At 38.0% G+C, this 24,630-nt stretch overlaps 1 protein-coding gene across 2 annotated transcripts in view; it reads right to left on the minus strand.

The window, feature by feature from the left end:
• The window catches only part of PPIL4 (peptidylprolyl isomerase like 4), a 35,665-nt gene that overhangs the window by 9,895 nt on the left and 1,140 nt on the right, over window positions 1–24,630 (minus strand). Inside the window, exons 2-13 of one of the 2 annotated variants that reach the window (XM_026083566.1) lie at window positions 24,415–24,482; window positions 24,266–24,330; window positions 22,566–22,683; window positions 20,459–20,601; window positions 19,631–19,727; window positions 18,085–18,201; window positions 15,981–16,105; window positions 13,443–13,509; window positions 12,407–12,518; window positions 10,745–10,841; window positions 10,153–10,291; window positions 3,963–4,400 (exon numbers count right to left, since the gene is read on the minus strand). In XM_026083566.1, the coding sequence (XP_025939351.1) occupies window positions 4,176–4,400; window positions 10,153–10,291; window positions 10,745–10,841; window positions 12,407–12,518; window positions 13,443–13,509; window positions 15,981–16,105; window positions 18,085–18,201; window positions 19,631–19,727; window positions 20,459–20,601; window positions 22,566–22,683; window positions 24,266–24,330; window positions 24,415–24,482 (1,373 nt within the window). In that variant the 3' untranslated portion in view covers window positions 3,963–4,175. Of the gene's footprint in view, window positions 1–3,962; window positions 4,401–10,152; window positions 10,292–10,744; window positions 10,842–12,406; window positions 12,519–13,442; window positions 13,510–15,980; window positions 16,106–18,084; window positions 18,202–19,630; window positions 19,728–20,458; window positions 20,602–22,565; window positions 22,684–24,265; window positions 24,331–24,414; window positions 24,483–24,630 lie in introns of those variants that run through there. The other variant, XM_026083571.1, reaches the window with a different exon arrangement.

A 24,630-nucleotide genomic window follows, 5' to 3' on the forward strand; every position in this document is an offset into this window, starting at 1 on the left:
TCCTCCACATGCTTGGAGATGGCCTCCAGGATGAGCTGCTCCATCACCTTTCCAGGGATGCAGGTGAGGCTGCCTGGCCTGTAGTTCCCTGGGTCCTCCTTCCTGCCCTTTTTGAAGACTGGGGTGACATTGGCTTTCTTCCAGTCTTCAGGCACCTCTCCTGATCTCCATGACCTTTCCAAGATGATGGAGAGTGGCCTAGCAATGACATCCGCCAGCTCCCTCAGCACTCGTGGGTGAATCCCATCAGGGTCCATGGATTTGTGGGTGTCAAGTTTGCTTACATGATCTCTAACCCGATCCTCCTCCACCAAGGGAAAGTCTTCCTTTCTCCAGAAGTCATCAGCAATAAGGCCAATAGCAAGCAAGCAGAGCACACACCAAAATGAATGCAGGATTATCATGAATATTTTTGGATAACCTCTTACTATGTCACCCATACTGGAATACCAACCACTTGTATACAACCCTTGTGCCACTTCTACAGACTTGTATTACATTCACAGAACTAAAGAGATACTTCTACTGCAAAACCCTGGTCTTTCTCATTTGCTTTCAGTGCCTTAATACCAGTGCCCATTGATAATGTGGTTTTGGTAAAGTATATCTCAAGCCTACAGAGAGATACAGAAGATAAAAGGAACCATGATGCATCACTGAAAGTTAGGTCTCTATCTTCCACTTCTCCATGGATTGCAACAGTGTACAAGATCTACATCATATTTTTAAGTTGTTACAGATAAATGAATCCAATAGAAAATTATAAGGAGTTGCTTTAAGCCTCTTATCTCTGAACTGACAGCCTAAAGCATATGAAGAATTCCCCTTCAAACAGGTTTCAGCTAAGTTGAGGTGGAGAAGCTGAAGTTTCTGCTCTGATGTTTTCAATGTTATTCTTAATATTATAGAGGAATGGGTTTGGGGTTTTTTTTTGTTTGTTTGTTTTTACTACCACAAGCACCAAAAGGTCAATACTGAAGCTGAGGCTGGAGATGGCACTGAAGAAAAGAAAAAGAGAGTAGGGAAGTGTGAACTGTCAGTAGAATAAAGTAACTCAGCTCTCCAACTCCTGGATAATAAAAAGGCCTCTTAGAACTAACGCTTCTGCTAGGGCAGGAATAGCATGAAACGTTTGTGGTTTCAGCTGACCATGGAGTTGGTACATGTCATTTCCGAAAGTACCACATAGACACAACCATAACTTCCGATGACTGTGGCGGTAAACCCCATCTAATGCAGAATGCTCGGCACTTTCTACGTGGACCAGGTGAACTGCAGCCTCTGTGAGGTGCAAGCAGAGTATTCAGAAATTCAGTCTCATTTAGCAGTACATAAAATTAAGTACTCACCTCCAAAGAGGGAGCTTTTATGCTGTCACCTAATTTTTGAACATCCATATTTGAAAGTTCTGCTTAAAAATAAAAGATAATTTTATCAATCAGAAGATAGTGTTTTTAAAAATGCATCCAGTAAGAAATACTGAAAATCAGAAATTTGAGTCCTTTTGAATGTACTTATTTTTTTAACCCTTTATTCTGAAGACTGGCCAACAATGCAAAAGTAACTATTTACTTCCATCTATTTTTTACGCTGTGATTCAAGACTTTGTATAAATCTACAAGCTGCCTTCTATCCAAAGGCCTCCTTGACCAGACCCTTAGAGAAGCACAGCCCAAGAATTAAAGGTTGCAAGAAAAGAAGCCATTTCTGCTACTGAGAAGTGAGCACATTTGCCAGGAATTTGATGTGTGTTTGTTTTTAAACAGCAAGAAGTTCCACATGTACCACAAGTGCTCAGGAGCTAGCTGAGGCCCTAGGAAGGCAGATGTTCCAACTGAAACTTTTCATGCTGTTAATTATTATCATCTCTCCAGCAAAAGGATTTCCTGGTGTTCAGCAAAATCCAGCTTTCTCTCAGGGTAGAAATTTCTTCTCTATGACTGCATTTTTGTAAAAGCAAAAAGAATTTAATAGCTTTAGCGCCTCCTTGCCCTTGTCAAATTTGGTCAATGTTTTCTGCATGCTAAAAATATGCTGTGAAAAAGAAGAAGTGATGACAATATGACGGCCCAAACCTTATTTCTTTAACAAAGCAGGCTAAAAGCTGGAAGAGCTAGAGAAAGTCTGTTGCCTCAACACTACTACCCCAAACGCATCATGTCCTGGCCTAGTACAGTTCTTCAGAAGTCTTCTTATGCCTGGACTGAAGGCAGAAACCTTTTTAATGGGAACAACAACCTGTTCTCAGGCCCAGGACTCCCTGACATGCTCCCAAGAACAGGTTTCCTGTTTATTCCCCTTCTAGGAGAGGGGCTCTGCACTCTTGCTCAGACTCTGCAAGGAATGTCCAGGCCTTTGCTAGTCCCCAGTGGCTTATAATCATTTCCTCAGGATCCAGTTATGGAAATTCTGGATTTCTAATTCCATGATCTRGAGCACACAAAAATTAGAAAGGAGAGATTCAGCAAAGGCAGCTTCTTAGTCAGATATACTTAATCTTTAACAAACCAAAGACAGGCAAGACATCTCAGAAAAGCGCATTCCTGTATACAATGCCCTGAAGTGTCCTTGCTCGGTTTTAGTCTGAATATTCCAGGCATCTAGCTTGACCTGCTTGGTCAGAGTTTTCTGCCATAGGCCAAAACAGCTTCTTTTGTTCCTTTAGCACCAGTCTTCCTGTAGAAGAGGTATCTTAATCAGAAGTTCAACCTCTACAGACAATCCATTGAAATGCACCAGCCAAGTCAAGTGGAACTGCTACTGGCTCACCAGGGCAGAGTAATCTGGTAGTGACTCTTCTTGGCTGCCCTGCATTTTAGATTTAGTCTTTGTACTGCAGATCACGTTCCAAATGACACATATCAAGCTCTAAAATGTCACTAAAACGTATCTACAACAGAACCAGCTGCTACAGCAAATATTACAGCAAAAACACCATCACAGAAGAAAAATTAAATTAATCCACCAAATCAGACTGCCTCCAAGCAGTAACAGGCTTCATGGAGGGGAAGAAAAGACAAATGCTGCTCTTCCTCAGCCTCACCTCCCCTTATATCAATGTAAAAAGATCTCCTCTCCTCCTCTGGAGAGAAAGGGGCCATACACATTTTTAAAATATATGTACATAGAATAATAGTATTTAAATGACTATGTCCTGTTTTTTGTAATAGGCTGGATAAGAGCCTACTGACCTTCATTAAGACCCAGGCTCTGATAAATATCACCTGCACTCCTTTGTAGATGAGGAGTTATTAACTGAGCCACTTCTGCCACCAAACCTGAAAAATCAATCCCATCAAGGATTTCACAGTACAACAGAAGTTACAAATTCTGCTTTTCTGCTAGGTCTGTTCATTCCTGTGACCACTTTCTTCTCATTTAGCCACACAACATATGCCCTACCTGACACCATGTGGCCTGAAAACCCTGACACCATGAAGGTGGGACCCCTTACAGTGATTACAGTTGTGCCAAGTATCAAATGATACTCAGTTTTGAGAGACATCCTCCAACAATGCCACGCAGCTAAGCTATTAGTGTAAACAGGTGAGCAAAAACAGTGCAACTGATTTAATATGGTGCAGCACTTCTATCTCCCTCAGAAGCAGCACAGCAATACTTCAGTGCCTTTAACCACTGACGCACAGGAGTCAGCAACTTGAGCTGACAGGACTAGAGCTTTGAGTATTCATGTACAAATGGTATCTGCCCACTTTTTGGAGTGAGTCTGCACAAGACATTTCTGCCCCCACCCCCCCCCCGAAATTCTTCCATCACACTTTTTACCACAGCATCTGAAAGTGCTAGAAGATATATACGATGTAACTGGGAATCAACACCTCTTTGTAGACAGGATGCATGCCCTGCAAATCTCTTCAGTGAAGAAGGGCAATTCACCTGATGATGCATGCTCGCATTTCCAAAAAGCTTTAGATAACATTCCTTATCAAAGACCCAAACCATTTCACCAATGTGAAATACTTTATTGAGACGATCTTTTGGGAATCAAGCATTACTCCAACAGTCATACACTGGGCATTCATAGAGTCATAAGGCCACACTGCTAATAGAATGTGACTTCTTTGATCCAGCACCTGCACATTCATTTGAGAGCACATTGGAAATGCAGGAAGAAAACAGTGTTGTAGTTCCCCTCTCTGTCTTTTCCTCCTCTTTCAGCTGTATTTGGACCTCTCTTTGTCTTTTGATTTCTTAGGACTTCTGCTTCTGTCTGCCTTTTTATCCCAGTCTCTTACTCGGAAGTCTTCTTTGTATTTGTCTGTATGTTTGCTGGAAGTGTAATGCCTCTCTTGAGATCGGCTGCGACTACGATGCCTGTCTTTCTTCTCACTCTTTTTCTTCTCTCTACAGCGTTCTCCTTCATGTTTTCGATCCAAATCCTGTTAAAGGAATTGGATGGATATGCAGTTACAGACAAAAGGGGAAAACAGAGGACTGACTAAATGGCTCAGAACACAGAATGGGTTTACTCTGGAGAGAAATTAAGGTTATGTAATAATGGAGATGTTGCTGCCAGTAGAACACATACTTCATGAAATAGCTGAGTGGTACAAAACATTTGAGACGGTGTATTAACAAATGAAGGAAAGACAGCTTAACAGCTCAGACAGTCATTCTAGCATGTACTATATCATAATCTTGTTCCGGTGTGATGTTTCACTATGTGGAGACATCAACACCCATATAGGCCACAGTGTCATGGCAGTTTAAAAAGTAAAAATATAAAGGTCATTTAAAAAGTTGCCATTTCATTTGGATAGTCAAGGAACCAAAAAGATTTCAAAATTATTTTCTTAATACGCATCACTGAGCTTTAACATGTGTGAACTCCTGACATTTTTAAGCACTGCTAAGAAATACTTGGACTTTATTATTCAACTAAGACATTACATAGACACAAAATAAAAAAAGAGGGCTTCAGAGTCCTACAGAAAGATACATGTCCAGCTTGCTATTCAGAAGCTGGCAGACACTTTCATTTTGAAGGTACAATCACTTGAAAGCTTGGTATCACTGTATGCCCTAATAGATAGATACCATCTTTGGGGGGTATTTTAATAACAACTCTATTAAATACTTAGAGATAATTATGAACTACATCTGCATTAAATTATATAGTATTTCTTCCTCAGTTTCAGATAAAATTTTCATTTTTCTAAATATGTACTTGTGGCATTGGCATTCACATTTGTATAGCTGAAACTTATATTGCATGTACAAACAAGCAAATTTTATTTACAGGCATACCTCGGAGATATTGCAGGTTCGGTTCCAGACCACCACCATGAAGCAAATATCGCAATAAAGAGAGTCACATGAATTTTTTGGTTTCCCAGTGCATATAAAAGTTATGTTTACACTATACTGTAGTCTATTAAGTGTGCAATAGCATTATGTCTAAAAAACCAATGTACAAAATGTGACACAGAGGCATGAAGTGAGCACATGCTGTTGGAAAAATGGCACCGATAGGCTTGCTCAACACAGGGTTGCCACAAACCTTCAATTTGTAAAAAAAGCAATAACTGCAAAATGCAATAAAGCGAAGCGCAATAAAATGAGGTATGCCTGTACTTAAAAGAAGGGTAAAAACCCTACTCCAAATAGAGCTTTTAACCCAAAAAAGCAGAGACCATGATGATTCCCAGAGGTCTCCAAAGAGCAAACACTGCTTTTAGAATTACATTGATAATACCCAAATACTACAGGTCAGATAAGCAAACATAAACCCCTAGGACCAACACAAACACAAATTAATCACAGATTTGATCTTTATCTACATAACTAAAAATTTCTGCTACCACTGAGTACAGTAATCCCTCATTTGTGGCCAAACGCTTATTACACAACTTTACAGTCACATGCTATTTCAATACAGATTTTAAAATTTGAATCCATCAAAAAGGAGTGATGCTTCCAGCATTTAAGAGCTTTGTCCATTCATCTCCAGAATGCCACATAGATATCATTATTTCAAAGAGCAACTACTTTACTAGAAGCCAAGTATATTACTATTGCACCCAAAAACCTCATCATCAGCCCCAACTCCACATGCTAAAACAAAAAAACAGGTCCCAAGCCCCTTCATGACAGAGGCTAAGTAAATATCAGAATGGAGAGACTGGTGGTGGAGTACAAAGGAACAATGAGACAAAAGTACTGGCCAGTAAAATAAACAGTGGGCTTGGCTCACTGCTGCTTTCTAGACGGTTTGTTATGGAAGTTTCCTCCCAATACAAAGAGCAGCAGGAGAAAAGCAAGATGGCATTCAGCTGAAAAATCTACCAAGCCAATGCTGGAGACGGGCTACTGGCTAACTAGAAGCAGAATCCCACATTCCCAAGTCTGAGCAGAGAGCAGGCCAACGAAGACTTGAAAGTGAAGATAAATAGCCTGTGTTGAACGTGACAGAAAAGGGTAACTGTGAAAAGATTCCAAAAAAGGTCACATGAGCATGGAGCCAACTAAGCACAATGATCTTCACAGAAGCACTTAGGGCAAGTCTGAAGTCGTGAGTGCCACAAAAATGTTGTCACAGTAGCTAACAGGATCACAGTCTAAAGTAAAAATGCAGTAGTTTGAATTATCAGAATGAATTGTATCTTAGTTCTAATAAATAAATAAATAAATAAAATCATTTCTATCTAAAAAAAATTAAATCTTATTTAAGTCTTATTGGCACAGAGAAAGGTCCAACTTTTCAAACACTCAAAGTTTCTAAAAATATCAACGGTATTTTGAAATTGAATCTCTTATGCCCTGGGTCAGAAACATGCTATTTCCCATTGGAAGAGGAGGAGGAAGATTCCTGCTTGAAAACAGGATCTCTCTCAATGCTGAGGTCCTGATTTTTCAAACCAGGATCACAGCCTCTTATCAGTTAACGAGTAACTGATGATCACCCCAATTCTTAATCCAGCACTGTGCTGGTAAACACACAGAAGGAAGGAAGACAGTTCTCTGAAAGTTCATGGCTGGCTTTGCCAAAAGCAGTTACTTCCTAAAAAGCACTTGCAGGTGCACAACTGCTGTAAATCAGGTAGAAGTACCACCACACAAGTAGAATAAATACGCCACCTCTACATACATTGAGCACACTAGTTAAAGGTTAAAAGGAGCAAACAGACAGACAGCCTTTTCAGGAGGAGGGTTTTGATCAAACATGACCGTCAATATAAAGAGAACAGTGTCCAGTAAGTGGTAAGAGCAGGAGATTCAAAACAGAAGAATCAATGTATATTTGCCAAAAACATTAACTACAGAAAAATGAAAGTCAGCAAGACCCTAAGGCTAACAAAAATCCTGTGGAAAAGCTATACTCCTCCACAAATCCAGTTATCTTAAGAAAATCCAGGGAATCAAAAAACACAGAGAACTAGAAAGGAAACAATGTCATAATATAGATCTCAAAGACAGGCATGACTAGTATTCAAAATACTCTGTCAAATCCTATTCACAAACCCACACAGTAGTGCAGCCTCTTGCTCCAGACCCACATCCTGTTACCTACTAAAAGCAAGCCACAACACCCTAGCTCTTCTACTCTCTGGAATCGAGTCAAGCAGCACAATAGTCAAAAATAAATTCTTAAGCTTCAACACAGAGGCTGAAGAGTCAGGAAACTGGTGTCAGACTAAGAAAAGGATGAGTCAAAAAATACTGAATTAAAAAAAAAAAAAAAACAGCAAGAGAACAGAAAAACAACTCAACCTCATGGAAACTATTCGGAGAATAAAACCCCCTTTTCTTCAGTCATACTGAAGCTGGGAGTACCAACTGCAGTTTCAGTTGCCAGAACTTCCCATTGTAAGACCCTGTTCTCTGATAATTAAAATCTCTGCCATGCTATGGGCTAAGGATGGAAGTTCAGCTACGAAGCGCGGCCACTGTGGTCTTTGGCAATTGTGGTGGGTTTTGATGTTGTTTTGTTTTAAAGTTTTTATCTCAAATTTGGAAGCATTAGAAGTAAGGGAAACACTTGGCCTATGCTAAAAATGCTGCCATTCATCAAAAAGTTTCCATTCAGTTATGCTTTGTGATGACTTCAGCATTTGCACTGAACATACCCTGCCTCAAGGACATGCCTCCTTCTACGGTTCCCATTAAGAGCTCCCCAGATTCTGACCAAATTATAAATCTTAAAAAGAAAAAAAAAGAAAAAAAAAAGAGAGAGAGAGAGACAGACAGACATTTTATAAATGCTAGGCATGATTTGGCAGCTAAGCTGCCTGCAGATTTCATCTGGCAAGGGCCCTGCCCAAGTCACTTACTAGTCCCCTAAACCAGACTGAGTACATACTGCTACCAAAAACTCATGAGAATATTCAAGCACAGAAGCAGAGAAAGATTCTTCCCAGAAATTTCTTTTCTCAGTTCCAAGAGGGAGCTGGGCTGCTTGCCATTACAGAAGTAAGTCTCTACCTGTGATCTTGGGCATAAAGAGAAAAAAGCTCCATTTACCCTGGAACATGTAAAGGTGAGCAAGAGAGAGGAAAGCAGCAGAAAAGAGGAACACAGCAGAATACAGCAACAGTAAGTGACAGGCACAAGTCACAACAGGAGCAGGTGACTAAATAGTAAAATGATGTACAGGGACACAGAAGAGGCAGCATAGTCAAGCATTAGTCAAGAAAACATTCTCCTCCAGATCCTGCAGAAAGCACCAGGAATCTTCTGGCTTCATATTCTTGCGCCATGAAATCCACTGTTAATGTGTCTCTCAGTTCCCTTGTAATGACTAGAACACAGAGGATAACAGCCTCTTGCTGCCAGCACTTCTTATATCACCTGTAGAGGTAGAGAGCGCTGAATAATGTAAGTGTTCTCTGCTGATAACACAGGACAAGCCAGTTCCACATGTGGAATTTCTGAGTCATCAAGAACAGAGACTACATCCAGAAGTATCTGTTGCAGGAATGTTAAAAACTGCAACGTCAAGCAGCCAAAAAGACAGAAGAAAGTCTCAAACCTCCTTAAATCAGACATCTTGCACGTATGTGCTACGATGCAGACTTTAACTATCTGAACAGGTCCTCCCCTTCCACCTAAACGTTCACATCTGAATCACTTTACAAGCAACAACAGTGGTTTGAGTGGCAACAAGAATTATATCATAAATGAGCAAGAGGGCTCACTGGTGGCACTGAAAAAAATTAGTTGTTAATGTGCATGGAAAAAGTTATTTTTTATTTATTATTTTTAAAGAAGTGATGAAATGGAACAACAGAATCATGTATGCTCTCTGTACTCAGTGCTGAAAGCAGCACTCAAAGCTAATGCCAAGAAGACTTTATTTAGTGCAGCTGGAACCTTATCACTGTTTCTGCAAAGCTGTTAGAAGACAGTTTTGTTCTCATCCATAATCAAAGCTTGTATTGTTAAAATACTGGATTTTTTTCCTTCCTCCTTAGCTTGGTTCTCCCTAATGCTCAAATTTCATCGGTAGTTAAGCTTCCACTTTATCACTGGATGCATTCTGTTCCCATGAAACATCAACATCTTGACTATCCCAAGTTCACAGAAACTCGAAAACCCTGACCTAACAGGCTGCAACGGAAGAAATGAATGACAAAACTACTGTCTTCTGATGATCTCCCTCACAGCCAGTCCTCACTGTATGCTTGAATAATACGGATGCAAGCAAATCTGCATGCAGATTTTACACAAGCACTTCCAAAACAGCTAGCAAAAAAATAAACAGATAATGCAGATAGACTGTGTTTCTGATTTCACATTGGAGAAGGCCGGCACACATGGTTCTGGCAAGCAAATGAAAAATACCTTGCATTCATGAAATATGATTAACTCCTGGTTTATGACTAGAAATATGTGAACAACAGGTTCAAAGTGCTGAAGATCTCCTACTTTGTGAGAGGCTACATTGCCTCTTCAGGATGTTTCGACAAAAGGCCAGTCAGACATGCCAGGCTTCAAAAGCCCAGGAAGATTTGGGCAACCTCCTTCACAATCAGCTACTGACATCAGCCTTGTACATTTACAACTGTTGTATTTTACGGGACTTTGCACACAAGGTTCTCAGTTCAAAATCAGATTGTTTTTTCTGACATCTCTTACTATGAGAACAATAAACTGGTATGAAGTTAAATCATTAATGCAAGAAGAGGCAAGTACCTTAGATTTTTTGGTCCTCTTGTCATCCTCTTCATCTTCAGAGTGGTGGTGCTTTTTCTTCTTTTGTTTTTTAGCCAAGTGAGAATGACTTGTTTCAGATTCTTCTACTTCCTCATCCAGCACAAGGTCATACTTGGCACTGATAGTGTGGGTTAAGGACAGACCTATTACTTGGTATCAATAAATATCAGAACATAAACGTTCATGAAGCAAACAAACACCCATTTATCAAACCACGGTTTATTCAGACCTACTGGGTACGCACTTCAGTCAGAACAAGATCATACACACTGAAAAAGTCAGCTGTGCTAAAATAACTGAATTCTGTCCCATCGAACAGGACAGTCAGGTCACAACTCATCTTTCTAAAAACCTGTGCATCTCAGAACAAGTTACGGCTTTCTCTTCTCTCAAAACCACCACAGGCCAAGCAGGATCACATAGCATGATTCAGTCACTGATTTTGTCTGACTTTGTGCAGCAGATCCCAAACCCATCYATTTGGCAAGCTTTAAAAATGAGAAGTCTTCTCTAGGCTGTTTTCATAAGCTCTACTTGGTGTAAAACATGCCTCTGACCAGAAAAAGGATACTCTTGCTTTGGTTTTACTTTCTCTTTCAGAGCAAGTTTTGAAGGTTTGCCACGTTCCTTTTCATACTCTTTGAAATCATCCTTGGTATACTGCCCACCTGTCCACAGAAAAATAAATTTAATTCATTCCAACTCAAAAAGCAATGAAGATACCATAGCTATCAGGAAGTTTTGCTTATAAATTTAAGGGCTCTTCTTAACAATAGAGAGATTCATAGAAGGATACAGTTCCAGAAACAACATTAACACCTGGACAACACAGAAGAAGGAAGGTCAAGCCATCACTCTCAGTCTTTCTGTTTGCAGTCTCATTAAACAAGCTATGACTTTCTCCTCAATCATGTCCAGTGGAGACAAAGCATGAACAGGATCACATGGATCACAACTGTTTTTGTCTCACTTTCATTGCAGGTTCTATGTCAGACTACTTAAAATTCTGTTACTGTGAACGTCTACAGATTATTTTCATTATTAAATGACTTTTGGCTCTGGGCTGCAAAAAGGGACACTTCTGAGACAGACACAGTTTTCTGTGTGAGTTCTTAAGCTATCAAAAATGTTTGTCTTGATTTAAAGAGGGGTGTGATAGATTTCATTTTCCATATGTCCACTTGAAAATACGAGTTCACTGATTAATATACTATTCCATAACAATGTGCTGCCATCTAATGGTGACAGTTAAATTGCAATATTAAGTGGCTAGGTGAGGAACAAACAGCTACTATACAGGGAAGAACAATACTTCCCCTAGCTAATTTTTTTGTGCCAGATAAGCACAACAAAGATACAATACAGTTAGCTTTCCAGTATTTATGACAATATAGGCCTAAGTTACCCCAGATAAAGAAAAATTTTCCATCTATACAGTTAATACAGGATGCACTGCAGAGCATGGTACAGATCGCAAAGTTAGCTCAGCTCTGTGCAGGGCAAGCTCTAGCACCTCCGTGTCCATGGCTAGTATCAAACCTGGGGAAACTGTGTGCAGACAGCTGAGGGCTGCTTGCATTCCTAGATGAGGACACACCAGAATGTCACCACTGCAACATGCAGTCACCTCTTCCAGTCCACTGTTCTCCTCACATCCCCAACAACCAAATAAACAATGTACCCAACTATCCTATTGTCCTTCTCCTCCCAAAATATCCTCTAACATCTGGAATGGGATTTTATGGCATACAGCCTGCTAAGCAACATGCTTGACCTACAGGAGATGAGGGGGGGGAAATCCCTGGCCTGAATATTCAGTTTCTTTTGAATACATCTGTCATACAGTGAGTAATGAAAAGAAGCTAGAAATGAACAATGCACTGCCATGTTACATTGCTAGTAAATAATATACAGAAGGATCACTTTTAAAGCTTGAGACAGGAACAAATGATTTACTGGCAAAAACAGATCTGGTAAAAGAGCAGTCTATGGTAATGTAATGAAATTATAACAGCAGTAAACTCTTCTACTCTTTCTTATGGAAGAGATGCAAAGAAGAGCTGGCAACCTTGTTGCTCTGGTGTTTTATGTTGCCAGGAAAATTTATACCCCTAAAAAAGAGATGATGTAAGCTCATAATAATTGCTTCTGTTTATATAACACTCATAGTTTAGAAGTCTTGGCTTATTAAGTTATAAGGGCCAAATAATCAAAGGATGACAAGTGTACCCACCTTTTCCTTTCCACTTAATCTTTGCAACAGACTGGCTGAAGTCCACATGTATCCGCCTGTCATCTATTAGCACGTTATCCATTTTGAAGTAGGCTTTCTCACAATCTTCCTCCTGATATTGACGTTTCCAGAAAATTTTGAGTCATGAGTATTTCATAAGAGTATTCATTAAAGAGCTCAAATCCAGATTCAGCTGCTTAATGACGTTTCCAAATTCACATTCCACAAAATGTTTTTCTAAAATTGCCTAAACCACAGCAGTTCTTACTCTATGCCATTTCAAAAACATGGCTTTGTGTTTTGTCCCAAAGTAAGCATTTCAAATTTAATTTCTTCAGTTCATTTCACTACTTTAAGAATTTGCCAATCCAGCTATAATATATACATTTGACAAATAGATGCACAGAAACAAGGGGAAAAAAGGACAACAGCATAATACAAGCTCCATTTTAAGTATATAAGTAGGTTAATGAAAAGTAATCTCACACTTTCACTCTTTTTCCAGTTTTCCTCATAGATTAGAGACTAGCAGACCTAAACAAGAAGCTATGTACTATCAAGAGAATTTGTACTATTAATTACACTCTGAGAGGAGTTTGCTCATAAAGCACACACCATTTATAAGCCCATATAGATGTCTACATTACTGTGCCCTATCTACCTTCTTTTATACTCCCTCATCTCTTTATGGAGCACRCCTCCTTTTTCTCCTATCATTCCCTTCTTTAGCTGTTCAAAAATCCTGGTGTGCTCCAGGGAAAAAAATGGACCTGTTCCACTCCCACTGATTCCAGTACAACTTAAGCACATATTTATTTTACTTGGTTAAATAGAGTCAGACTTAAACATCTACCTGATTTAGGACCAACAACTTCTGTGACTAAGTCACTAAGTGAAAACATTAACCATCCCACATTTGAAGATTTCATTGTTCTTCCCTAATGAAAGTAAACTGCAAATGAACTTCTATAAGCAGAATCTAGATTCCTAAAAACCATAGCATTCCTAAAACCAGTAGCATGCCTAAAAACCATACCTTTTCAAACTCAATGAAAGCATAACAAAGAGATTCACCAGTCTTCCAGTCTCGAATCACTTCACAGCTGAAAAGTTGGCATAAAATGAAAATGTCAATGCTTTTGAAGCAAAAAATGTAGAATAGCAAGCATTGCTTAAACAAGAGAGTAAGAGCTGAAGAAGAAAAACAAACCTCGAAGGTGTTGTTGTTATTAATACTTGATCCTGAAACACCTATTGACATGGGTTGCCTCTGCGCAGAAATAAAATGGATGTGAGATTACTTGAGTGAGTAGTAATTACACTTACTCACAAGTGATTAACATGGACTGTAGAACTGGGGATGAATTTCTGATTAATGAAACAAAATCTGGTTTCCAACGTTACTGCTCGCAATTTAGTTTTTTGCATTTCACTAATGCAAGGCCAAATAAACTTCACATTCTGTTTTTTAGTCATTTTCATGAAACTTTAAACAGGCATCACATGACAAACTTCTCTTCTTGGCAGGCACCTTCTTAGCACCCATCTTCTTATCAGGCAGTTCATTGGGCAAAAACAAGAATTTTACAGTATTGGACCAGTAGACACAAAATAGGAACGACAGTATTGCCTCAGTATTACCAAACTACACGCAAGATGACAATTCTGACTGCTCTGTGTTGAGGGAGGTCAAACAGATAACAAGGGCAGGAAACGCAATATTAATGTGAGACTTCTACCTTCCCCATGTATACTGAGCAACTAACATATTAGGATTTAATACACAAAACAATTGATGATCAAGATAAAAAAGGAGAAGACAAGCCTATTCAGAGAAGCTACAGGAATTCTTTTCACCAGCCATCACTGAGGAAGAAGCTTGGAGAATCCTGTACCGCAACCTTTTTTTGGGGGACCCTTCAGAAGATCTGTCTGAAACTGGAGTAACTGTAGAAGAGGTTATTGAACAAACCAATAGACAGGAAAAAAAAAAAAAAAAAGTAAGTAACAAATCTCTAGGATATCCAGAACAAATCCCAGAGTTTCCTTAAAACTCAAAAATGAAACAGAATTACTAATTCTGATATAACTTCTTGCTTAAAATACTAGAGGACAGGAGGATGGCAAATAAAATGCCAAATCCCTCACCCTCAAGGAATCTAGTGAAGGATTTGGGAGCCTGCAGGCCTGTATTCCTGTTGCTTTTACTGCACAACCTGGTAGAAAATCAACACAGAACAGAGTTAGTGGGCACCTGAATAAATAAGACCTACTAAATTAACACAGTTTTGCACTGAGCAGCCCTGCCATACAAAACTTAACTGCAGTTCTTTCAAAGGGTCAGTATGTTTATGCCTGATGGTGATCCATTTGATGCAGCCTGTTGAAAACCTCAGGAAATTCTAATAAACTCCTGCACCAATGGCTTTTAGGGAAACTAAACAGCCATGGCATAAGAAAGATCTCTGCATCGATAAAGAAAACATGTGAAAGACAAAGCAAGAGTAAATAGTCAGTTCTCACTGAGAAAGGAAAGATGATCTTGTTAAAGGTGGTCAAAACTGAGAAAACTTGCAGAAAGCTGTTAGGAGACCAACTATGTAGAAAAATAGCAAATGATGTTCAAGGTAAATAAATGCTACAGGATGAGCATGGGGGGAAAAATCCTAACTGCGCATGTGAAAAAAACAGACTCTGAGCTGGCAGTTACCATTCAAGAGCAAGATTCTAAAATTCGTATGAAAGTTTCATGAAGATATCATCTTCATAACAGTACATGTTAAAAAACATTTAAGTTTTAGGAATAATTAGAACAGGAGTTGAGAACAAAGCAGAGGACACCACCATGCCACTTAAATCCATAACTCCTTTAATACTGTGTGCAGTTTTGGTCCTCTCAAGATGAACACCAAACACCAGGAAAAGGTTGAGAAAAATGAAACAAAGTACGAAAAAAATTCTCTGCAAAGCATGACTATGTAAGCCARTACTCTTTTAGTCAGAAAAAGATGATATGGGGGTATATGATAGAGTGGTGCAGGAAAGTGGATAGAAAAGGATTGCCCATCATGTCTTTTGATAACAGAATTAGGGGAAATCAACTGAAACTAATAGGAGACGAGTTCAAAACAAAAAGAGGTAGCAGGCATGGGGAACACCTTAACAGTGAGTGTTCTGGATGCTAGAAGTTTCTATCACTTCAAGGGAAAACTGGACAAATTCTCATGCAAGAGAAATTCCCAGAGAACATACCTAGCTCATGAAGTCTCTGAGCTGGAAACAGCTGAAAGAAGGGAGAGGATGGGGGAGCTGGGGAGAGGATGGTATATGCTTTTCCTGTTCCTACACTTCCCTAGGCTTTCACTTACAGCCACTGCTGCAGACACAATACTGAGCTAGCTAGGTCTGACTTCAACAGTTACCACTGTTGTGATCATCGTGTAAATACATGCAGGTGGGGGATAATTCTCCAGAGACACCAGAATACTATTCAGCAGCCACACCTAAACAAACCAATAGCAGTCAAGTTCAGTTTCAGCAAAGAAGATTTTCCTTTTTATGTTAAAATAATTACCTTTTAATGGGACCAAATCGCGAAAATATTATCTCTAGGTCTTCATCTGTGGTCACAGGATTCAGTTTACAAACAAACAGCACRTTTTCTGGTGGCTTAACCTCTGCATCTGGTAAGTCTCCCACCTGTGGCATAAATAAAATGGCACCATTTCACTGCTGCATAAAGCTTTCTACATTTTATTGCCACAAACACACTGGCAACATGTCTTTTGGATAACTTCAGACACATTCCTATCACAAAATAGCAGAAATTAACAAAATATTTTCCCCCCTCCAAGGTCACAAAAAGGGTATTTCCTATAGCACCTAATACAAGATTAGCTATTTTCAATTCCATCACTGATTTCAGGAAAGTCACAAGTATTCTCTACCTTACTTTCCCTGTTCATAAAATAACAATACTTGGTTCTAATTGCTGTAAAGCTTAGCCTTTTTTTTGTTAGAATAAAAGGTGAAATTAAAGTGTACTTTTAGAGACACCAGAATGAATCAAATTTAGGTGGATGAGAAATTTTTACAGTCATGGAAAACACTTCATAATTGTTTGCATACTTTCATGCAATGAAACACCTGTCTCTCTAAAAATAAAAATGCACTGCACCTGTTCCTCAGTGTCTACCTCTACTTAAGGTAAATTCATGCTTCCTTGAACTCTGGCAACAGCTATCCTAAATTTTAGCTTATTCCAGCTTGGTAAGGTTGAGAAGTTACAATCACCCAACATTGCTCAGGGACAGACAGAAGGCAAGAAAGCATTCATGCTTACTAAGAGACAATACTTGTTTATAAGATATAAAACTGATGTTTGCATTCTCTGATAAAGATTCCCCCCTCAAACTAGCAGGCTACATTTAAGGGGAAAATGCAGATACACAGCAGACCTGCTGTGAAACAGGAGCATTTCTTTATAAAACCCAAACAAAGGACAAGCGATATCAATTTGTCTCAATCTTTTGGCTAATATGCTAATAAAAAGGCAACATACATTAGTCTGATAATGGAAAGAAGCAAAATAACACAAGTGAGAAAATGGATTCCAGAAAAAGAGTATATAAAAGGATTTTAAGCACATGATATTTTCAGAGACATTTACTGTTTTGACAAAAGACAGTGAAGCAACTAGTTTATCAGCAAAATTAATGGTACACTAATTTTTTCATTCTCTCCAGCTTAGGTAACATTGTTCCCTATCACACACTACCCAGCAATACTCACATTGAAATCATTGAAATTGAATTCATTGAAGTCATTGAAAATGACTGAAGTCTCACATAAACCACTCGCTTTTTTCAGCTAACCTTAACTTTATCCTGAGAACAGATCAGAAGTCAAACTGGTGCTGCAAAACAAGTGTCCACACATGCAGATCTTCTGCAACACTGTGGCCACATTCTGGAGTGACCTTGGGATTACACCTTACAGAGAACTACTCACCATCCACTTGAATGTGGTAACTCTCCAGAAATGTAATGGATTCATTCATCTTTCAAGACATTTAACAGTTTTGTTTTTTTAAAGGGTCTTTGAAACCTATACACATTTTTTGTTGCTATACGGAGTTTAGAACTACCAGCAGCTACCAAACATTACACTGTAAGAAGGAACAGCATAACGTTAATCAATGTTAAACTCAGTTAATTCCACAGAAGGAAGACAGCCATTATATATATGAATAATACAATATCAATGTAACTATATATACTGGGAAAAAGACTATCTAAAGCTAGTTCAACTCTCCCTGCACGTGCTAAACCTTTATTCAGTAGCATATTATATATGTTAGGTTTTATAAATGAATGCATTTCTAGCAAGTTTTTATAAAGCTTCCACTGGTCCACTTTTAATCCTGGCTTTGAGAATATCACTGATTTTATCACAAAACCACCTCCTAACAACAAATAAAGATCAAGTGCTCATGCTTAATTCTTTTCATTGTATCACAGACATTAAATAGCACAGATTCTGAGCCATGACATCATTAGATAAGCAGTTCAAGACAAATGTTCATCTCAAGTACACATCCTAGACTTAATATATAACATGCAAATACATGTACATACACAGAAATAACATCTAAAAGGTAAATATAGAAAGATGCTCACCATTTCCAGAAGAATAGCACGAGTTTTTGCTTCTTTTTCTGCTTGAACTTCTTCTATTTCATCTGCAGACCGCCCTTTCAAGTCATCAATTTCTTCATCTGCCCCTATTCTGCCACTCTGAAAAAATTGAGGAAAGCTATGTAACGCTAAGTCATGGCCAAAAATTTTCTTTCAGTTTCCAAATCTTTCTTTAACTTCTTCCTTGTCCTAGGCATGAAAATTGCTTTGAYATTGTATCTCTGCAAAAGTGGGTTTCTATTCTGTTTTCTATACTTAGATCAAAAAAGAGAAAGAAAAGACACCATCCTCATGAGTACCAGGCACCATCAATTTGAACTATAYTCAGTTATTCTAAATTTTTTTTACACCCCCATCTCATACTTAACGTGTCACCACAAGTGTCAACTCTTTTCTACTCCAGACAACTCCTCCAAGAAATGAAAATAAGGAATACTCCAAAAGTCTGTAACGTCTAATAAGACTCAAACATTAAACAGAGTACGTTACAACAAGAATTCTATTTTTACACAGCTACATCCAGGCTCTATTTCAGGGTTAAGTCTTTCTCCTCATCAGCACCTCTACAGTGCTACCTCACTTACAAATATTTCTACATCAAAAGCCATATCCTCAGCCAAGRATGGGGGGAAGGGAGTAAATATAAAGCATTCAAATGTTTGCCCAGTTGGCAGTGAGTTATTAAATTCCTTACATAGTTTAATGGGTCCAGGGGTACATTAGAGATTAACCAGAGTGCAGATGTACCAAGAAAGCCCGATTCCAATCTTATAAATAATTATTATCTATTAAATTTAAAAAAGAACAACGTTCTCTCTAGTCAATCTATTCATTGCTTGAAACAGCTGTTCCTTTACAAGGAGATAATTTCACACAGCAGCTTCCATTACTGCATACTATGAGTAAGTTAAGAATAATTACAAACAGATTTTTAGAACTCCTTCTGGCTGAACAAATAAACCACAACAGTATGTATACTTGCAGATGTTACTCAAAGAGTTACTTACACTGAAACAGAGACAGGGTATTTCTCATTTAAAAGAGAAATAGCAATAAACAAAGTTCATATTAAAAACAGATAGTAACACTTTTGATTCTTCCAGAAGAACACACAAAAAAAGAGTAATGCCAAAGGGTGAACATTCTGAATGACAGCTTTACTGTTCTGTAATTAGAACAGTAAAATAGGGCTTTCCAACCTAACTGCACCACAATAACAAGGGAGAGCACCCAGGTCTTTTTTCATCCTTTTCCTCAAAGATTGAACAGCTGTATTTGATTAGAAACAGTAATAGCCCCAAATAACACACAATATTTAACATATCAGAACTCAAATTGACGTAATAGATATGTATCACCCATCCTCCTACACTAAAAATGTAGAGTTCTTTTAGAATACAGATTTCACTGATAAGGAATTAAAGACAGGATTCTTATTTTGAATAAGTCTGTGATGGCCATTAACAAGGACCTATTTATTTAGTTCTTTTTGCCAACTTTTCTCCAAGAAGCTATCAAAAACACTCACATCTAGCTGTTCCTTAGTAGGTTCTGGTGAGCGATCAGGAATAGGCAAGCCAGGTGGATCTTCAAATGGATCATCTAAAATTACTGTATGATTTATCCTAACAGAAAGCAGAATCAGGACCAGTATCAGACATGCACAGACAACTCTCTTTTACACAAGTAATAGTAAACCAGCCCTGCTGATCCTCAGTTACACCCCACATGGCCAAACATACTGCATGCTTGTAAATACTAATATTGATGCTTCTGGAAAGCCAATATAGGCGCATACAAAGGCCTCCATGAGATAAAAAGCTAGTTTTTATTAGTTGCTTATTTTTATATAGCTATTTCTAGACTAATACATAATCTAATGAAGTTTAATATGAAGTAATAATTTCACCCATTTTGCTTTCATCTAACTTCCCATATCAGAAAATATAACAAAACTGCATAGAGCAACTGCACCAATTATTTTGGTCGTACTAGCTTATAATTTAGGCTGGACAACAATTCCATCCCTGGTCCTGTAAGGTCACATAGGTCAGAAAGACTATAAAGATGCAGAGTCCATCTGGACACACAGGCTTATACAAATGTACAGATTTAGGCTCACAACTTATATTAACTGATATCAGATTTCTATAATAAAGTTACTTTCAGAAGAAGACCCAAGTTCTGATAAGACAGAATCACACATCATTTTATCAATAATACTGGGAAATAAAAGAGTATGTAGACTTTGTGCTAGTCATCTGACACTGCTATATTAACTCAGTTTCCAATATGATTAATGAATTTGTCAAATTATAATATGCTCTTCAAAAAGAGAAATTTAATGAAGTCACACCTGATATCTTGATATGGGAAAAAATCCTTATCCACAAAGGTTTCATTAATTGTCTTCAATACATCCATGCCTTCTGTCACTTCTCCAAATACTGTATGCACACCATCAAGATAATCCAGGTTTTCCCCTGTAGTAATAAGAAACTACAACAGAAGATACAAAACCAAGAAGAGTAAATAGTAAAATTCAGGACTTGAGTTTTACCTTAGCAAAGATACTGCTGTCATTGAAACCAAAGGGAAAAATCTCTTCCTGACTTCTGTTCTTCCATCAGCTGTGAGAACCGGGTGAGCCAATCTATAGTTCACAGCCACTGCCTCAGAAGGGGAGTCTTTCTCACTGTCCCTCACAGGTTTGCACAAGCTCAAGCTCATTGGACTCTTCTGTGAATTGATTCAGCTCAGTAATATGGCAGAAAACCAGAGCAGCAGGGAGAAAAGCAGATAGTTATAATCTGCTAGGYAGGAGAGCTGACTAAGACCAGCAAAGGATGTGACAAGCATCAAAGCTGGTGAAAGGCAGGGGGCAGAAAGAGGAAGGCTATTCCTTTGGGCCGCTGTGAGCTGCGAGATGAGCTCAGACCTCCCTTCCCATGTATCACAAACCTTTCTCTATCAAAGTTTTCTATAGATTTACTGATCAATCTAACTCACTGATGGGTCAAGGCAAGTGCTAATGCCAGAGAGAAGAGGACCCCAGTAGCACTGACTTAGTTCAGCTTGAACTGTCACTGAAATGTACTCTAATACAAATACAGTGTTTCACCTCCTCTTCAGACCCACTCAATGACAGCAGCTGACATTTTTCCAGTGAAGCTTTGAAAATTCATACCATGAATTTGAACCCATTGAACCCAAGGAGCTATGAAAATTCACACCAACTGAACACTTGGAAATAAATTAAGAATGGAGGACACTTGGTAATGAATTAGGGATGGAGAAGCAGATGTGCAAGAATAACAGAACATAACCATTATCTCAACACTTTACAATCTGATTGGAAACATCTCGCTTCTTGTTATCTGCGACACAGTTAAGACTGGTTAGTATTTGGTGTAGTTTACATCAAACCAGCCTACATTATGCTTGCAAGACAATTTCACATAATTCTTCAGTGGAATTTTTATTTCCCAAGAAAGAAGCTGCACTAATGTTCCTGGGAACTGCATTCATTCCCATATGCCTACATATACACCAGCCAGCTGCATTCTGAGATGTAAATACAAATGTCATCACTGCCTCCCCAAAAAAACCCCCAAACAATCAATTTTATAAGTATAGTGCAGAGCAGCAACAGAATTAATTCCATACTTTACAAGCTCTAGCTGGAAGAAAACCAGAGGTCTTTTTTAATCTTCCCTTTGATCACGGAAAAAAAAAAACTTTTTTTAAATTCAAACATACCAATACTACATGTGAGGCATTTTAATACATAAAAGGACAATGCATCTAAAATAATCATTTAGAAATAGTATCATTCTATGAGGCTAGCAGCTTTAAATACACCTACAGTAAAGACTACGTGCACCTGAGGCAAGGGAACAACACTTTCAAAAATTATTCTGTAATAGTATGGGGATAAAACCTTAAACTTACATTGTACCAATCAATGCATGCTTTTATGGAATCATACAGAGGAAATGGTGGTACAGTTTCAGTTTCCACACTGAGATGATATGATAACAAGAGAGTGTTAGGATTATTTTAAAAAACAAAAACAATTTCTCTATGGTTCATTTCCATTTAACTACAGTTGCTCTTCCTGCCTATTCTATAGATTAGCAAAAACACATCAAGGTGTTAACAGAAATAAATAAACAAAGGAAAGAACTAAAGAGGGGAGAATTCTAACAAATAAAATTTATAAAATCTAGGACAGGATTTTAACCTGAGCTTTTTAACCTTTTTCATGTCTGTAATCAAATACTTATTGGGGCCTGGAACACTATGTAAACTACTTATCTATGGCCTTCTTTGTAAGTACATGCCTGTGAACACAATGCAAGATGATGCTATTGAGACGACACTGTCATTGTTACATCTCTTTTGTAAATCTAGTTTTCCATTTTTCATATTTGTACCAAGGCCTTCCAACACTGTATGCTGACCTGTGATCCATGCTGATCATTGCCATTGTTCACCATTGACACGGTTCCCTTTTTCTTGTGCTTAATTCTTGGCACTTTTTCTGCCTCAAAATATCTAGCTTGATCACCGTATAGTTTACTGAAAATATATATAATAAATATGTTACAAGACAAAAGAATTTTAACAAGTGACAGATAAACAAGTGCTGTAAATCAGTAAACAAAACATTTATAAATTTCTGACATTGGTATTAGAATAGAAACAGAATTTATATTGCATTCATACACATTTTTATGGATTGGTACATCTATATACTTCACCTTATATTACAAACAAAACCAGAATTTCCTCTGAGGCATTTCATAGAGGTTTTTWGGTTTTTTTTTTTCTTTTTAAGTGCAGTATATAACTAACAGTTTTCTAAGGCAAGAGGCAAATACATATTTTGATGAGTAGGTTCTGTTGAAATAAATTAATCGACACTGTAAAAGAAGTGAAAATAACTTACGCTGCAAGTGTCTCTTTGAAAACAAACTGAAAACCACTAAATCTCTATGCATACTAAGTTCATCATGTGTACAGGGCTTCACACAGTAATTTAAGATATACCAAATAGGACAAATTGTTAATTTGTTTTTAATTCTTGAAGTCTGATCCTGATCTCACTTATTTTGTCTCACTCCATAATCAACAGAAGGATGGTCAACACACACATTTGTCCAAATTAAATAAACAGTGTTGTTTTTAAACCATTTTGCTAAACATGTGTAAGCACCTATGAAGAGAGAATTCAAATTAAAGTTTGCCTATATCAGTTTTCTGTGTAGCAAGAATGGAAATCTCAATCTGCCAAATTCAGCAGTAACAAACAGGTAGAAAAGGCATATTGTCATTCTCCATACCGGTGGCAGAACAGAATCTGCCACTCTTTTGGAACACCATACTTCCCCACCTGCCATACCAATGAGCCTCAGCAGACAACCAAAACTATCCTTGTAATAGAACAGAATATGAAAATAAGCTTGAGCTACCCCTTGTGCAGAGACAGTTCAGGCCTATCAAGTTTACTTACCCAGACTTGCACCTGCTTTTAGCACAATTAAACTGCTTCCAGGATCACCACAGTTCCATGTGTTCAAGGTTTTGCATTTAAGATGTTCTGCCAGACCAGACTTATGAAAGTGTTCAAACTGAGTTACTGATCTCTGTACACTGCATTCCCTAGCACTTGATAAAATGAACTCAAGTAACTATCTAGGGCGACAGGATTATTTTCTAACACACAGAGGAATTTAAACAGAGCTCCTGTGTTTCCCTCCCTCACAATTAAATATGTTTTGTGACAAAAAATAAAAGTAGTAGTAAACCAAGAATGATTTTGCCTTTCACAGAGCAGTCAGCTATGACACTCATCTTACAAAATCAAACCTATGGTAATTTGCTTATTTGTAAATAAACAGAAATCAATGTACAACTTATACTTTCACTTCCAAGGTCAGAGATAGCATACTGCCCCTCTCCTTCCTAAATTGTGATGGCCAAAGACCGTGTAAGAATTATAAAGGTATATAGCTAGAAAAGCTAAAGAAGCTTTTGCATCAACATTTTTACTTCTCATCAGTAATTCTGCCAAAAAGCAGCTGAAAACAACCAAAGTGGGAGCTTTATTCTCCTATATGACTTCTATGTCAATTACATAACACAAACATGCTTTACTCACCAAAATACGGATTCCCCTCCACGGCCAGTTCCCATGGGGTCACCAGTTTGTATAATAAAATCCCTCTATCACAAAGCAGAATACACAAGATACTGATTTCTTGTTTATAAATTTAAACCAAAAATATATATATAATCTTAAATACTCACCTGTACATTATAAATAAGACAATAGTTGTAATACTTGATTTTGCAGAGCTTCAGAAAATTCAGACAAGCTGTAAGAAATCATACTGACATTTAATAAAGAAACCTCTAGATATAATGGATACACAATTCAATGTATACAAAGGAGTTTTTCGAGTAGGCAGTGTTGGGGTTCATCAACATATGACCTATAAATCTGTCAGAGATGCTATAAGAAAT

This window comes from Apteryx rowi, unplaced genomic scaffold, assembly GCF_003343035.1.
Source record: "Apteryx rowi isolate R43461 unplaced genomic scaffold, aptRow1 scaffold_118, whole genome shotgun sequence".
In the NCBI taxonomy this organism is placed as follows: Eukaryota; Metazoa; Chordata; class Aves; order Apterygiformes; family Apterygidae; genus Apteryx; species Apteryx rowi.